The sequence below is a fragment of the Natator depressus genome, chromosome 10, assembly GCF_965152275.1.
Source record: "Natator depressus isolate rNatDep1 chromosome 10, rNatDep2.hap1, whole genome shotgun sequence".
Lineage (NCBI taxonomy): Eukaryota > Metazoa > Chordata > Testudines > Cheloniidae > Natator > Natator depressus.
The window spans coordinates 61,376,606-61,393,253 of NC_134243.1; the positions used below are offsets into that span (position 1 = coordinate 61,376,606).

Below are 16,648 nucleotides of genomic sequence, written 5' to 3' on the forward strand. Positions count from 1 at the left end.
GAAATGTCCTTTAGAAAGATGTAGCATTTCTATTGTAGTTTCCATGACTTATTGATGGGTTGCAAATCAAAATAAAACAAAAACAAGCTAGGACAACTTGTTAGCCAGGAATTAATTCAGTATATTAGCTACACTATCAAATGTTGTTACTGAAAACACAAATAAACACAACTAGATAGCAAAGGTAATCCGCTTTTAACACATCGCAAACATCAACTTGTAGTAAAATAAAATGTTTTTAATTCTGTTTTCGAGACTACCTTCTTTTATTAGAGATAGTTTAGATCATTCTAAAACCAGACTTTTCTCTGAAATCATCTGTATCATAGAATTTTGTAGTCCAGTGCATTATGTATTTATTATTTGCAAGAATTGATTTTTTAAAAGTAAATTTGCAAAAACCAGACACCTGATTTTATCTGGGAATCATCTATGACTTTTGAAACATTCCATAGTACTACACTGAATTTTGATGTGAAAAGTTAAAAAGCAAATTCGCTTTCTGATACTTCACTTTATGATGGAGTTACAGATGATTCCACAATGGTGGTAATTAGGGAGCAAAGAATCTAATGTTGAAAATACTAGCTGTCACAAAAAGTATATTTTCTTGTTTAAAAAAAGTCATTTCAATCCCTGTTTTTTCTTATATCCTTTTAGATGAAATTAACTATTTCATCTCTGTGACCTGAATTTAAAGAATTCAATTAAACTCATAAAGATAAGCTACAAAGACGAGTAGTATAATTCATGGTTTATATAGTCATAAGGTAATATTTTAACCAATAGTTTCATAGACATTATTAATTGTATCACTTGGTGAGTGAATTTTCTTTCAATTAAAGAGATACTACTTCTAAGCACTAATAATGATACTGATAATAAAATCTTTACAAGTCAGCCATACTCATTCTCTGGTCCTGGCTCTCATTTACACTAAGGCTACTTTATACCATTCTAGCTGTGGAAAGCAGCCTTAACATGCTATCAGTGTAATATATTTCAATGTTAAGGCCCCTTTACAGTGTCAGAGCAGCATAAAGTGTCCTTAGTGTAAATGAGAATCAGACCCTCTGAGCTGAATTCCATAGTCCTTCCATTGACAAAGCTCCCACTGAAGGTAATAATATTTTATCCTAGTAGGACTGTAGGATCAGAGCCTATATGGAGAATGCACAAAAGTGAAAACTGGGAACATTGTTTAGGGGCCCAATCATGCCAACACTTGTTACAGCCATACTGCTTACTACAGTGAGTCAAGTCAATGGGACTCCTCATCCAACAATGTCTAGCAGCAAATGTTTGCAGGATCTGGCCCTATGGGTGACAGTTGTCATGTAATATACAGTGGCTGTGCCCATACAGATCCAATTATATATATAAAGCTGTAGCTGTGTTCATATATTGAAAACTATTAAGGACAGACTGGGCCTTCTTTGCTCATACTGAATGGTACCTTACTGCTAAAATAGTCCCATTGAATTGGATGGATGTATTTGAGGAGTAAGGTACTACTCATTGTAGGTGAGGGTAGTACAGTCAGGCTTTCAAAATGTAATAAATAAGGTACATCTCTGAAAGATGAAAGGTAAATTTTATATTTAGATGCAGTCAAGAGTAAACAATTGGCTATTGGGGTTGGTAGTTCATAACTTCATTCAATTTAAGAAGTGATTTTTTTAAAAAAAAAAATTTTAAAAAAAGTGTAGTATAATTGTACTAGAAACAAAGGCTTCTCATTAATGAAAACATATAGTTCCATAAATCCAGAACTAATTAATTTCGGACATTGACACAATCATTCACTTTACATGGAGAAGATCAGCCTTCACTCCTTGTTGAAGTAGTTCACTTGTTCCTGCTTGGAAAAGTCCGCTCCAATGCTTTGCAGTATTTGTGGCAAATTATCCCTGTAACAAATTGAATGCACTATGGAAATTGTAATATGGCATCTGGAGCTCATTGTGCAATATTGAGTTACTACACTGTATGCATTTGTTCAAAAAATTAATATTAATGTTTAGATAATATTTATTGGTAAGACATTTGTTTTTGAACAGACTGCATTGTGTTGATACTTATGAATGGCCTAAATATAATAAATCATATTTTACATATTGAGAAAATGTGTATTTATAGTCCTCTTGCACATAAGTTAGATGCTTTCGATTACACTATTGTTTCCACTCCTTGGCATATGCTCATGGCACCAAGGACTTTGCCCTGTAACTAATTGTTCATTTGTCCTATGAAGGACCTGATACAGTCAGAATCTGAATATGCTAGAAAGTATTTGTGTCCCTTGCCATGTGGAAAGAGCCATGGTGAGCAAAGGCAATGCTGCAGAGACAGATCTCGCATAATATCTGCTAATTCCTCCATCCCTTCAGTAAGAAAAAAGGAGAGAACTGCTGGAGGATATTAGGTCCCAGAGGACTGCAGAAGGGCAAACATAGTACCTATCTTTAAAAAGGGAAACAGGACATGGGGTATTATAGACCAGTACCTGGAAGGACTCTGGAACAAATGATTAAACAATGAATCTGTGAGCGCCTAGAGGATAATAGGAGTTAAAGGAATAGCCAGCATGGATTTGTTAAGAAGAAATCATGGCAAACCAATCTAACTTCCTTCTTTGACAGGATTACTGGCCTAACCAGTGGATGGGGGGGAGGGGAAGCAGTAGATGTGATATATCTTGATTTTTAGTAAGGTTTTTGACACAATCCTACATGATAGTCTCATAAGCAAACTAGGGAAATGTGATCTAGATGAAATGAGTGTAAGAGGAGTGCCCAATGGGCTGAAAGACTGTACTCAGACTAGTTAGCAATGGTTTGCTGTCAAACCAGGAGGGTGTATCTAGTGGGTCCTGCAAGAGTCAGTCCTGGGTCCAGTACTATTCAATATTTTCATTAATAATTTGGATAATGGAATGGAAAGTATGCTTATAAAATTTGCAGATGGCACCAAGCTGGTAGGGATTACAAGCACTTTGAAGGACAGTATTAGAATTCAAAATTACTTTGACCAATTGGAGAATTTATCTGAGTTCAACAAGATGAAATTCAATAGAGAAACTGCAAACTACTTCACTTAGGAAGGAAAAATCAAATGCACAACTACAAAATGGGGAAACTGGCTAAGAGGAAGTACTGCTGAAAAGACTCTGGCGGCTATAGTGGATCACAAATTGAATATGAGTCAACAATGTGATGCACTTGCAAAAAAGTATATCATTTAATATATAGTACATAATTGTCTCTACTCTGCACTGGAGAGGCCTCAAATGGAGTACTGTGTCCAGTTCTGGGCACCACACTTTAGGAAAGATGTGGGCAAATTGGAGAGAGTCCAGAGGAGTGCAACAAAAATGATAAAAAGGTTTAGAAAAACTAATCAATGAGGAAAGGTTTAAAAACAACCTGGGTATGTTTAGTCTTGAGACAAGACTGGTGGGGAGGAGACCTGATAATAGTCTTGAAGTATGTTAAAGGCTGTTCTAAAAAGGACTGTGATCAATTGTTTTGTATGTCCACTGACGGTAGGACAAGCAGTAATGAGCTTCATCTGCAACAAGAGATTTAGGTTAAATATTAGGAAAAACTTTGTAACTATATATATATATAAAAATAATACCCTCAGATCTGTAATAACATAAGCTGAAGTATCCACCCCTGGGGAGCAGTGGTAAATGAGATGCAATGCAGAGGGACTGAGCGGGCTGACCATAAACATGTTCAAAGTACTGAGTATAAAAGGGAAGCTACATCAAGGCCAATTCACTGTCAAACATCCATTGCTTCGTTCTGTTAAACAAAATTAATGTATAAACAGGAAGGGAGGAACAGGAACATGCTAGAGAAGTAGTTACTGGATATCTCTCTTGCCATGGGAAATGCCATAGAAAATTCCTGCTGGAAGATTTACAATCACAGGGAAAAGCTCTGATTTATACAATTTTATGCAGTTGCCCTATTGAAAAGAAAAAGGTAACATCCCAGGTTTCTTATCCAAAACTTAACTCATAAACCCAAGTTAAATTTCCCTGGTAAAAAATCAATTACCTTATATGGGGTTGTTACACTGAGTTTTCCCTGACGATGAACCCAGGAGAACAGGCCAGTTCTTGATAGTGATCTAACCACAACAAGCTGCAATAGGATTGATTCCAAATATCTATATTTTTAGACTATTTCTGAGTAGATTTGCTGTTCATAAAAAGTAATGTTGTCTTCAAGATGGAAGATTTCCCTTTTGCACAGGACAGGTACAGCAAAGACAGCAACATTAGCTGCCCTGTAATGGGTCCTGATCCTATTCTAAAGGGTTCATCTCTAGGAGCGAGAGGGCACTTCATTGTACATCGCAGTTAGTTACTCTTATTGGCCTCTTTGCTGAGATTGACGCTTATCAACAATAGTGATGTTGGACATCTGGACTGCCACCAACTCCATTCTCATGAGCCACCAGAGAGCCAGCTATTTCAATCGTTACCAGTCTGGGCTGGAGTTGAACTCATGACCTCACAGTGAAAGGTACTGAATCCTCCTTCCAATCCTCCAGGAATCCAGTTGCTCTGATTTGAAGATTGGCTAATAAGCACACTTTTGTATATATTGACTCTTCTCTGCCTCCCTCTCCCCACCCCCATATGCTGCACTGTATAGCCACTAACCCAGTGCACTACGTTTATTTTAATCTTGCTTAAAAATAGATACTTGAAAAGCACCTCTGAATTTGGCCCAGCAGCTCTCATAAAAGAAATGACTCTGAGCTCTAAATTTTGTATGAGCTTTAGCCACAAGCCCATGTAAAAGAAAATGTCATTGTGTTGTTTTGGTAAATGCAAAACCTAGCCAGCCAATATTCCCTTGGGCACCTGCAATTCCCATGGCTTAAATAGCAGTTTTGGCTGGGCAGGATTGGACCAGCAATGTTTTAATACATGCCAGAATCTTATAGGTATATCTACAGATTCAAGCTTGGGCTTAACGGTACCACTCCGGATTGTTTTTGTGAGACAATTGACCTATACAGCTGAATGCTTTGACATTTTATATATTAAGTAGCACCTCTTGCCTCCTTTTTTTATGAGTAAATGCAATTAGTTTACATTGCACATGATTAATTTCACTTTGATATTTGTCTAAAAAGAATCCAGTATGTTTCTTGGCATTTACAAGAGTCCAGGTGGGTGCTGTGTATTTGGTGTGTTATTTTCCAAAGATGTCAGGCAGGTCAAGAATGCGTAAGTGCAATCACATCCGTTTGGCTTCTAATGAAGGAGAAATATGGAAGCGGGTGTGTAAACACATGCAGCGGAAACCCTGTTGTTACCACAAAATTCATCCACATTTCTGTAGTGCATATGTATGTTATTTTTACAGGTCAAATCCTGCTCCCTTCACTTTTCCTGGGAACAGGATCTGGCTTATAAATAACACTGAAGGTTCAGCAGTGGTGAATTGTGCCAAAGCATACTAATGAAAATATAACCACCGAGAAACAATGAGCATGGATCCCCTCTTACTCCTGATTTACACAGGGATAAAGTGAGGGCTTGTCCACGCACAAAAACTGAACTGCTTTAACTATACTGGTTTCAAGGCCTGAGTGTGGATGTAGTACCAATATAGCTTATTTCTGTGCAGGAAAGGGAATGCCACTACAACTGCATCCACCCTAGGGGTTATAATCATGGTGGTAAAAAAAAAAAAAAAATTACATCCCTAACCAACAAAGTTATACCAGTACAAAAACTGTGTGTAAGCCAGTCCTGAGAGAAGACTCTGGCTGGACTGTTTTTATTAATATGGCAGGAAAGTTACCATGTTTTCTGCCTGATATTTTAGTTTAGAAATAATATTAATAGGATAGAGTATTGTAATAAGCACTGGAAAGGTCCCTTACTATGAGGTGCATGGCGAACATTTATCAAATACAGTCATCTCCCTGGCCCTCCCTAGTGCCCGGATACCCTCCTGCCCCACCCCTGGGCAGGACAGAGCCCCCTAGTGCCCGGGTACCCACCCTGGGGTAAAAGGTGGCCCCTAGTGCCTAGGTACCCACCTGCCCCATTCCCAGGGCAGGACACGGCCCCCTAGTGCCTGGGTACCTGCACCCGGGGCAGGATGCAGACTCCCAGTGCCTGGATACCCTCCCACGCCCCGGGGCAGGATAAAGCCCCCTAGTGCCCGGGTACCCACCCCCAGGGTGGAAGGCGGCCCCTTAGTGCCCAGGTACCCATCCGCCCCATTCCCCGGGGCAGGACACGGACCCCCCAGTGCCCAGATACTCTCCCGACCCGCACCCGGGACCGGACACGAACCCCTCGTGCCCAGTTACCCACCGCCGGCCTGCCCGGGCTGCAGCCGCAGGAGGCGGCCCCTAGTGGCCGGCTGTGAGCTGCAGCCTGCCGGGGCGGGGCGGACAATGCCGGGGACACGTGGGCGCGGCGGGGGCAGCTGCTTAGTCCGCGGCGGCGGGGCTGCAGGCTCAGCCATGCCGGGCTCGCTGAAGGAGCAGACGGCGCTGCTGCTGGGCGATTACTTCCAGCACCGCCTGGGGGATCCGGCGCTGCCGCCGCCCAGCCCCGCGGCCGAGACGCTGCGGCGGGCGGCCAGCGAGCTGGAGAGCCGGGAGCGGCCCTTCTTCCGCGCCTGCCGCCCGCTGGCCCTGGACGAGCGGCGGGAGCCGGCGGCGCTGCTGAGCCGGGTGGCGGAGGAGCTGGAGGCGGAGGGCGGCCTGAACTGGGGCCGGGTGCTGGCGCTGGTGGTGTTCGCGGGGAGCCTGGCGGCGGCGCTGGCCGAGCAGGGCAGCCGAGAGGAGGCGGGCCGCTTGGCCGAGGTGCTGGCCGCCTACCTGGCCGAGGAGAAGCGCGAGTGGCTGGAGGCGCACGGCGGCTGGGTAAGAGGGGGGGCCGGGCCGGTTTGGAGGGGGGACAGCGGCCGGGCTGGGGACCTTGTAGCCCATCGCACCGGGGCCGCGTGGTCCCGCCCTGGCCAGGGGCTGCCGCTTGCTGGGGGAGGCTCCGACCTGAGCCGGGTACTAACCATAGAAACCCTCCCATTCCGCTGCCTGCAGGCTCGCCGGGCTCCGCCCGCCCCCCGGCGGTGCTGACTGCCCGCTGGAGAGAGCCCCTTTGGCGTGTGGGCCCCTTCCCCAGCGCAGCGCGCTCGGCTCCAAGGGCCTTGCCGGGGGGAGCAGCTGCCCCGCGCGCACTGGGGTACCGGGGGAGGGTGACTCTGTCTGCATGCAAGGCTGGGTATTATTTCCATATATGGGAGCTATGCTGTCCCAGGCCCTGGGGAGGATGCTGTGGCCTGGAGCTTCCCTGACCGCGGTGTGATTCCCCGCCCCCAATAGAATCCTAGACCCATGCGGTTAGAAGGGACTGCAAGTCACTCCTCGATCTGCACAAGCTGGCAACTGACAAGAACGACCCTCATTTGTGTGACTTCTTGTGTAACCCGCTGCCGAGATGTAGGAGTTGTAGTCTAACCATCCACTGGTGAAAGAGCTTCCCTGACCTCCCTAGGCAGTCCATTTACCAAACCACCTCTCCCTACCTTGAGGGGAACGGGGGGCGCCTTTGTTACTGATAGTCTGGCATATTGCAGTCTAGGGGCCTGCTATGCTTAGTTTCAAACAATTGTGTCCAAACTAAACCACCTCCCACACGGGCGGGTGGGGCGTGGGGGACACTTCCTAGCACAGCTCTATTTAATGCAGACAGGATCTGGGATTTTCAGTCATGTGGGACAACTGATGTCATGTAGTGCTCTGACAAGCCAGTGTTTGTGTCACTAGTGTGGATGGGGTCAATCAGATAAATTTAACACCCATTGCAAGAAAGGACACTAGACACAGCATTGCACTACCTTGTACACACTAATAACTTACTTGTTATTTATCCATAGTGGATGCTCTAATGTAGATGAGACTTTAGTAACACTAAAGTTCTTTCTGTGTCTCAGTGGGACTGCTGCTTCCACCAATGGTGAATTACAGCTTCCAAGCTTGTTACTATAGATGCAGTGTTTGCTAGAATGAGTGTTGAATGCTACAGATCCAGCAGAACCAGATTTCTGACACTAATTTTAAAATGCTGAAGTGTGTCTTGTCAATGTGGCTGTGCATTATAGTATAGACAGCCACAGTGACCGATAAACTGTGGGATATTTAGAGAACTTGTCACCGTCTAGTCTCAATTTAATTTGCTTATGCAAACTGGGAGAATGGAGTGTAAAACTTTGCTCACTAAATTCTTAAAATCTGCTGTTTCTTTGTATGGTATTCTGTGTAGTGTACACTCTGTGGGTAAGGGGGTCGAGAGGGGCAGGCAAACTGAAGTGAAGCGTTAAACAGATTAAAGTGTTGCCCAGTGTTACCACTTGTTACCACTTGGGAGTTAAACTGATGGAAGTTATCGTGTAGACAAGATTTTGATATCTTTACTACCCTGTTGTTTTAACAGTGAAGTTGAAGTACCATTTAAATTGGTGGCTGGAATTGGCTTGCACTCTATAAACTATGGGATGCATGACATGAAGCCTTTGAAACAAGTATTAGGGCTAAATGAGACTCTGTTTATCACTTTAGGCGGACTTCATGGAGACCCTGGATCATAGTCACTGCTCAGGCTCTGCCTGTTTCCACCAGTAGAGATTAGATGATGGAACCCTATTAGTAGGATTGCAGCTGCACAAGCTGCCTGCTCTAATCCAGTTGGAGAGGAGTCAGGACATATTTAGTATACTCAAGGTGTCTTATTTCAGGCAATTCAGTGGAGGAAGTGTTCCCAAAAGGTGGTCACACACAGTAGCAACACTTCATAATTATTGCTAAATGTGGAAAGGTACATCTAAATTTGTACAACCATTGCAGTCTGAAACCCAGTCAGACTGCAGATCTAGGTTGGAATAGGGATTAGTTCACATATAATTTTTTTACCTAGGTTAGTTCCTTGCTGCCAAACATTTTGCAACAAAATATAAATCTGCTACTTGTTACTTGTTTTAATACAAGTCTGACACATGGAGACAAAATCCTGGTAGAGAAGATATAATGGAGGTGTTATGTTTCTTACATAAATTAAACTGGGTTGTTTCAAAATAGAACACCCAAAGAAATTAAAAAGTAAGAGGAAGCAATCTTGTGGAAGTCCATTGCCATGGAGTTGAATCTAAAACTTAGTAGGATTCAAAAATGGAATGCTTCATTTGATAAGAACATCCACTCCTACATGAGATAAGACTCATTAAAGAGGCTGCACACCCTCATGCTTCAAGGCATAATTCCGCCACTAAATGGTAGGGAAAATTTGTTTCCTATCCTCATTGGACTTTAATATTAAATGTGACCACAATATATGGGTATATCTTCACAGCAGAGTTTGCCTGGGCTCTTTCTTGAGTGTTGTCCTCAACCCTCTCCAATCTGCACACAGACCTCTCAGCTGAATTTGGTGGTGCTTTCAGTCTCGGCTAGCTGATATAATTGGGGTGTGTGGGTTAGAGCCAAGATCTGCTTTTACTTGGGCTGGTAACCAACCCACTTTGCAGTTACAACACAGCCCAAGTGCTGATAGTTTCAGTTCCCTCCCACAATTCTTCCATGTGCCCAGGACAGACAAGTTCGCACAGTTCACTGTGCCTACCGCAGCACAAAGAGCCATGGGATATGTCCCCAGAATTCCTAGCAACAGACCTAGGGGATTGCAGCACCAGCATCAACCCAGGAACTTGGTACCGCTTTGTAGTGCAGTTGCTCACATCCAAGCAAACTCTGCAGTGAGGACATAGGTTGAAAATCCTTATAGGCTTTCTTTGAAGCATCTGATACTGGCTATTGTCAGACTGGATATGGGACTAGATTTTTCTGCTGATACAATGCATAATCAACTTCAAAAGAATGACTTCCCATAATACTAGAGGTGGAATAATTCATAGAAATCTGCATTCAGATCTCCATTTTCAAATAAAACCTAGGAGAGGAACATCTGGGATTTTTTTTTTTTCTCTCTCCAGGCAGAGAGTCTGCTGAAGTTTGATTATATAGTGAATGAAAGAATTTGGGCAAGGGTTCCAAGAACATGTCATTTAGTCTCTCTGAATGTTAAGCAATCAGCAAGCTACATTTCAAAGCCACAATGTAGCTTTAAGTTATTTGTTTCTGTTAATATGCAAACCAGCTTGTGTGAAGTACTCAGATGCTATGCCCTTCTTTCAATTAAGAGAAGACTCTGTTTGACCGAACTTGTGTTTTAGCAGATACCTTAACCAACAAGTAACATACTAAGGATATGAGGGATGTGAAATATGCTAGATGCACTTTCTAGAAGTGTGCTGACATGTTGTTAGGCTAGCCTTGTTTAAAGCTCTCGGAAATCTGTTAAGCAAACGCGTTTTGGCTTCTAATGCCTTTGTATCAAATCCTGTCCTTATTAAGTCCATGAAAATCTTACTGTTGACTTTGCTGGGCCAAGGATTTGGCCCAAGGCTTAGCTGAAAAGTTAAAGTACAGATGTAGACCAGATTATTGTATTAAGTTCAGCAACACACTTCAAAGTAGGAACACCAAATATTTATAGTCCAGAACTGACATGCAAGTCTTGAATTTCATTTATATATCAAGTCACCACTAAGCTATATGCTTGATTCCTTTGATGTACCCAGTGTTCCCCACTTGCTTCAAAAACTGTCATTGCATTGATGGGGCTCTCTGAGCAAATAATAATGATTTAAAAAAAAAATCTGACCAATTGTATACCCAAAATCATTGTATATGACTCAAAGCACAGTTTTCTATTGTACTTGGAATACACATCTGGAGAACCGTCAAAATGATTGTGGAATACCTAGCATTTAGTTCAATTTCAGACATTTTAAACAATCTCTTAAACATCATTTTAAATAGTACTGATCATTTGATGCTGGTACAAATAAGAATAAAACTAACTTTTCTAAGAGCCTTTGGCTTCATTATTTTGCTTTTTGGAAAAGTTAGTTGTGTGGGTTTTTTTAAGTGATCACTTGCTCACCTGAATGCTAATTAAAATCTGACTGTTGGCTAAAATGTAAACTATCATTTACCAAAAAATGCATTAACTGTTTGCACAAATTAAAGTGTAAAGAACAAAGTTCCGGAAGAAATTAAGAGCATAACTTGTTTACATAGATATCTGCCAAACAGAGTTCAAACATGACCATCTGGTGTTGTATTACTGCCACTCTTGATTATCATGAATAAAGATCTGGAAGAGCAGCTGCCAGCTTCATTCTGTCATAGGTCAGCTCTGAATTGAGTTACTTGCAGACTTTCCAAGTAGCATGTGTAATCAGAATCATGCATGGAACTGGGAGAAGGGGCCGCATTAAGACTTCTGTCTCAAGTGGAAATTTCCATGCACTGTTTCAAATATTCTCCCAGGCGTGAGTGAAGAAAAAATACAACCAGCTCTGTTCAGAGACTTGCATAAAAAAGCAAAAATATACTAGTGACATACTAAATGTCTCCATCTAGGAAGGTGGTTGTTGCACTGCAAACCATATTTACAGATATCTGTCGTCTTAATATCTGTGTGGTATTCAAAGTAGTGAAGAACTGAAATAACCAAAGCATGCTTGTTTCTGCTTTACCCCAAGTAGACTCAAATTCTCACTTTCTTTTGCTTTTCTAGGATGGCTTCTGTCATTTCTTCAATGGACATGGCTCTCAACCAACTGACCAGAACAGTACCATAAGCAGTGCGATCATGGCGGCAGCAGGGTTTGGACTAGCAGGATTAGCTGTTCTCTTGGCTGTACGATAGGCTGAGCCAGTGGATCTTGCAATGGAAAGTACTCTACAAACTGCCAATTAGATTTCAGTCTATTTTCTATAGGATTGACTCATTAAGAAGATAGAAGTTTATATTTTTTAACTGGCTTGGAGAATTGTTGTCTTGCCACATCCTTGGCTATAAACTGCTTTACTTGCTACCCAGTAACAGCACAAATGAAAATGTGTACCTAAACCACCATTTGTGCATGCACACGTTGCTTATTGGCTCTGACCATCCTCTGGACCTCTTTCTTTGAAAGATGTAATCTAAATATTGCCATAGTTCATTCATGTACTGTAACTTCAGAGTATTCAATGTTATGCTAGAATAAGCCGTGGCAGTCTTGCAACCAAACCCTTTGTTCAAGGTATTTTGTTTAAATGAGAGTAACTTTAGAACACAACTTCAGCTATGCTGTAAGGTGAGCTAACACTAACTGTAATGTAATATGGTTTATAACTCCAAATGTGATGCACTGCACATAATACTGAGAGGCAATTCATTGGTTAGTCTAGAGCAATGAGTACCTATGTTGTAAAGAACATTATGGCTTAATATTAAGGAAATATGACTAAGAATAGTACGCAGCTACACTACAAATAGGTGAGGACTGATATAAAAGCAGAAATGGCTGCAAAATCTGTTCTTACTGAAAGGAATTTAACTATTGAAAACTTTAATTGGTATATTTGGAAATCCATTGAAGGCTGGAATTTCTCTGGATTTCCCTGTCAAAACCAGAATTTCCATATATCTTAATATATTTTTGAAGTATTTATCACTGTATAATACTTGTAGCCATGACATCTTTATTTTTGTTTGAAATTTCATTTTGAATACAGGTTCTCATGATCTCTCTAGTGTATATCAACCATTGTCTCCCTTGATCTAACAGTGTTAGTCTGTTGTCAACAAGCTGTGTATTTCTTTCTATTGTTTCTAGTAGCTTTTAACTTTCCTGGGTTACTTGTAGCTTGTACAATTTTACTGTGGTGACTTAATATGGTGAATAAATACTATTAAGTATTTTTATTTTAAAGAGTTAAATCTTCCTGGATTTATTCAGATGACTGGCATACCTGTTTGAAACATGAACATTAACCGTTTACCTGGATGCGTAAACTTACCTCTACCTTTTTTGAGTGTTTTGACAGCAATGTGCATAATCTCCTAACAGTTCTATCTGTAACCACTTCCTGCAGCTCGGTTTAGTGAAGGGCCCTTAAGAACACCCCCCCACCCCTCCCCATCTATACAGACTAATATTTTTGCAAATAGTGTCTTAAGAAATAATTCAGTGACTGACTATATAGGTGGAAGGATTCAGAAGAACCATGATTAAAAGTGTTCTTCAATAGTGGCCTGCATTGCAGCTAGCTATTTGTATTGTCCAGATTCCTGTGCTAGGAGGATAGAGCTCAATTAAGAACAGAAAATGAAAAGCATGAAGAAGTGCTGGTAAGTCTTGCATGGAGGTAGAAGTTTATCATTCTTACTTAAGAACCCTGATACTTCTATTAGGCACTATGTAGAGAGAGACCTGCATTAAAGACACTTATGTTCTACCCCTTATCTCCCCTTCCTCCCTACTTGGTGGGGTTTAAACAGTTTTTTAAACCCATCTAAAACTCTATTGGCTTAAATTCTTCAAGGCCTTAGGCTTAACATGTTTAAAATATCCCCCAGGCCCCATTCTGTCAGATGCTTGTGGAACTTTCAGGGTTTCTTTAACTGCACACTTATACGGATAAATACACAAATGGTTACAAAGCACAAACTACAAAGGGGTGGCTAATCTGAGGTTGGGATGTCTGTCTGTCTGAGACCAGAGTATCATGTAGCTGAAGAGAAAATAAACAAACTACTGTAATTTTCCTGTTATCCTCCCAGATGAATATACTCTTACCAGCATTTCACACACTGGGTAGTTGTCCCTCTGCCACCCTTGTTCCAAATATTACCTAACATCTCCTCAGTGCTCCCCTCCAAAAAACAAAATCCTGTTGCTCCTGGAGTTTTGTTTTGCTCTGCAAATGTGAACAAGCTTCAGGGTGAAGTTTTGGTAGACATCAGTTAAGTTAAAAACTAAGAAAATGCAGTGAACTATTGCAACTGCTCTACCCTTCACTTCTCTGTTGTTAATGCCAAGGTGTTTGTGTAGCGGTGTAAATGAGGTAATAATGGGGAGAGCGGTTTCCCTAGTGCTACTCTCTGGTATTGAGAACCCTGCACTGTAATTTATATCGTATGTAGAACTCCATTGTGCTAACCATGAATAAAAATGCAGGGAAACTAACAAAAGGCAATATTATTTATTCAGAGTTGGCAAGTTCCAGAGAAGATGGAGAGAATGCTATCTCCCCCTCAATGCTGTTCATTCAGAATAAAAATGTGTACTTGTTTTCTGTTGTCTAACCCTGCAAATTCAGTGTCAATGGGAGATTCAGGCCTTATTGTTCAAGGCACTGAATCTGCTTATGATAAGGTGTGGTCCCTTCCCTCGGTACATAATTGAAATAGTTGCTCTATATGTAAATCTGCCCATCGATCACCTTAGGAGACTTCCTCTGGGGGAGAGGAGTAGTTAGACTTGTGCCAAACCACATTTATTGGTAACTGCAGTTGTAGTGCCCAAAACAGGTTACTTATCAGTAAGTGAGAATAACACAAGGAAATAATGGTGGTTTCCCAAAATCAGTCACCTGAGTACTTCCCTATGTTCTCTGTAACTGGAATATCATGTGATCAGTGACAAAAAGGAATTAAAACTTTAGTTTCTGAAGTAGCTCTATATGTACTCAGATTTTTTTTGTCTGCAAAATAAGGTTAAATACGGTATGGAAATGTGCATATCCTGGGTCCTGTCCCTTTTGCTCATATTTCAAGTTGGGCAAAGATCAAATTGTCTCATTCCAGTGTGCAGTCCAGACCACTGAAGGGTTGTCATTATCTGCCCTGCAACCTGGGCTCCCTCACCATACTTTGCTGTTGAGTGGCCCAGGGTGGGAGTTACACAAACAGCAGGCAGGTCATATCCTGAGTGTCTATGTATAGCTGCAGTCCTGATCCAGCAACTCTGACCCTTGCAGCCATAGTTACTACCTTCAGGGTGACCTCAACACACTCCCAATTACAAATTTTCCCTAGTGTGTGTGTGTTCTGCATGGGCCTACCCTCTCCTGGACAGTTCAGATATTATAGGTCCCTTTGCCCTGTAAGAGGTCAATATCCAACAACCTCCCAAACAGCTCAGTTTAAATACAGCACTGGATTAATTTTAACTATTAAAATTTTTGTATACAAATATTTTAAAATGAGTGCAAGGTATTAAAATCCAAAATCTTTACAAGAGAAATAAAGATCAAGATAAAATCATTTTCACAGCACCATTGCTAACCAAATTTTCATGTCAGGATCCCTCCCAAAGTCAAAAGGCGGATTTCTTTGTCTTAAGTAAAAAAGATAACCTAGAGTGTTTTTGCCTCTTTATAGTTTTTGCACCTCACCTTTATTGGTTCCTGGTCAATGGAAGTGCAGAGCCAGTGCTTGAGGCAGGGGTAGGGTATGGAGCCTCATGGCCCCCCCCACCTAGGAGCCAGACCTGCTTCTGCCCTATTCCGGGGCGCAGTGTGGTGTCAGAACAAATAAGGACTAGCCTGCCTTAGCCGGGCAGCATCCCTGATGGGACTTTTAATGGCCCGGTTGGCAGTGCTGACTAGAGCCACCACCACCCAGTACCTTACATTCCACGACCTAGTACTGAGTCGTGACCCGCAGTCTGAAAACCACTAGGCTAGAGGCATCAGCTTGTCCTTTGTTCTGGAGAAACTAGTTTACCCCCATTGCTGTTCCCCGGACCCTGTTTATTGCTTATATGTAAACTGAGATAAACACACATTTCTGTGGTTAGGCTAGACCTGTTTAACAACTTCTGCCTAGTTGGGCTTCATGGGGTTGAACATGTGCTAACAGCATCCTAGGAGGCAATTCATAACTTTACATGTAATGTTGCTACGTACACTTCAGCATGATAGTATTGACCAGTGAGTTGTTTTTTAAAATGATACCTCACAAGGCATATTTTGTACAAAGATTATTATAATAGCGTGTAGGGTGTGAATACAGGGATGCATTTGGTCACAAAAATATCTTGCACAAAATCTTGAATGAAATTCTTAATTTTAGACAAGGCAAGACACACAGACAAAACCATAGAACTTATTTTGCTGATCGCAACAGTAGGGCAGTGGAGAAAAGTAGTAAATGTCTATTATGACCCAGAGTCTGGAAATGTCCTTGAATGCAGCCACAACTAGCCTTCACACTAACCAATCTTTTTCCTTTAGAAGTGAAGTGTGGCTGATGCTTTGATGTTAGTCTCGTGGAGTATTCTCCACACACTGTGTTTCAGCACAAAGGATGTTTGTTTGTTTGCTGCTAATCCGTAGGGGAGTCAAAGGCAAAAACATGAGTTGAGAGCAAGGAAAATGGATATAATTTTGTTTCTTTAATCCTACTAGTGCAGCAGAGCTTTGGTGAAGAAGTAGTCAAAGATCAAAAGAAGTAATGTGAATATCATTTGGAGGACTATTTTCTTATTACTAAGGTACTGAGAAAGAGAGTACATAGCTATTCTCTTTGCACTACACAGTGCTGTTTTCTCTTTACAACAGCAGCATTGTATAATATAACAAGACTTAATGAGGGACAAAACTCAGGTGGTATAAATCAATGTAGTTCCATCAGCTTCAACTGAGGAGTTGATTCTTAGTTTTAGTCTAAGCATCCACATTGTTTTTTGTTTTGTTTTTTAAAGCAAGG

The 16,648-nt window shown here is 41.6% G+C and overlaps 1 protein-coding gene across 1 annotated transcript; it reads left to right on the forward strand.

The window, feature by feature from the left end:
* Nucleotides 1-6,420: 6,420 nt before the first annotated feature.
* Nucleotides 6,421-13,042, forward strand: BCL2L10 (BCL2 like 10). Its single transcript, XM_074964769.1, has 2 exons — nucleotides 6,421-6,909; nucleotides 11,684-13,042. Exons 1-2 carry the CDS (start codon nucleotides 6,436-6,438, stop codon nucleotides 11,813-11,815), a joined length of 606 nt encoding a protein of 201 aa, XP_074820870.1. The 5' UTR covers nucleotides 6,421-6,435; the 3' UTR covers nucleotides 11,816-13,042.
* Nucleotides 13,043-16,648: the final 3,606 nt, after the last annotated feature.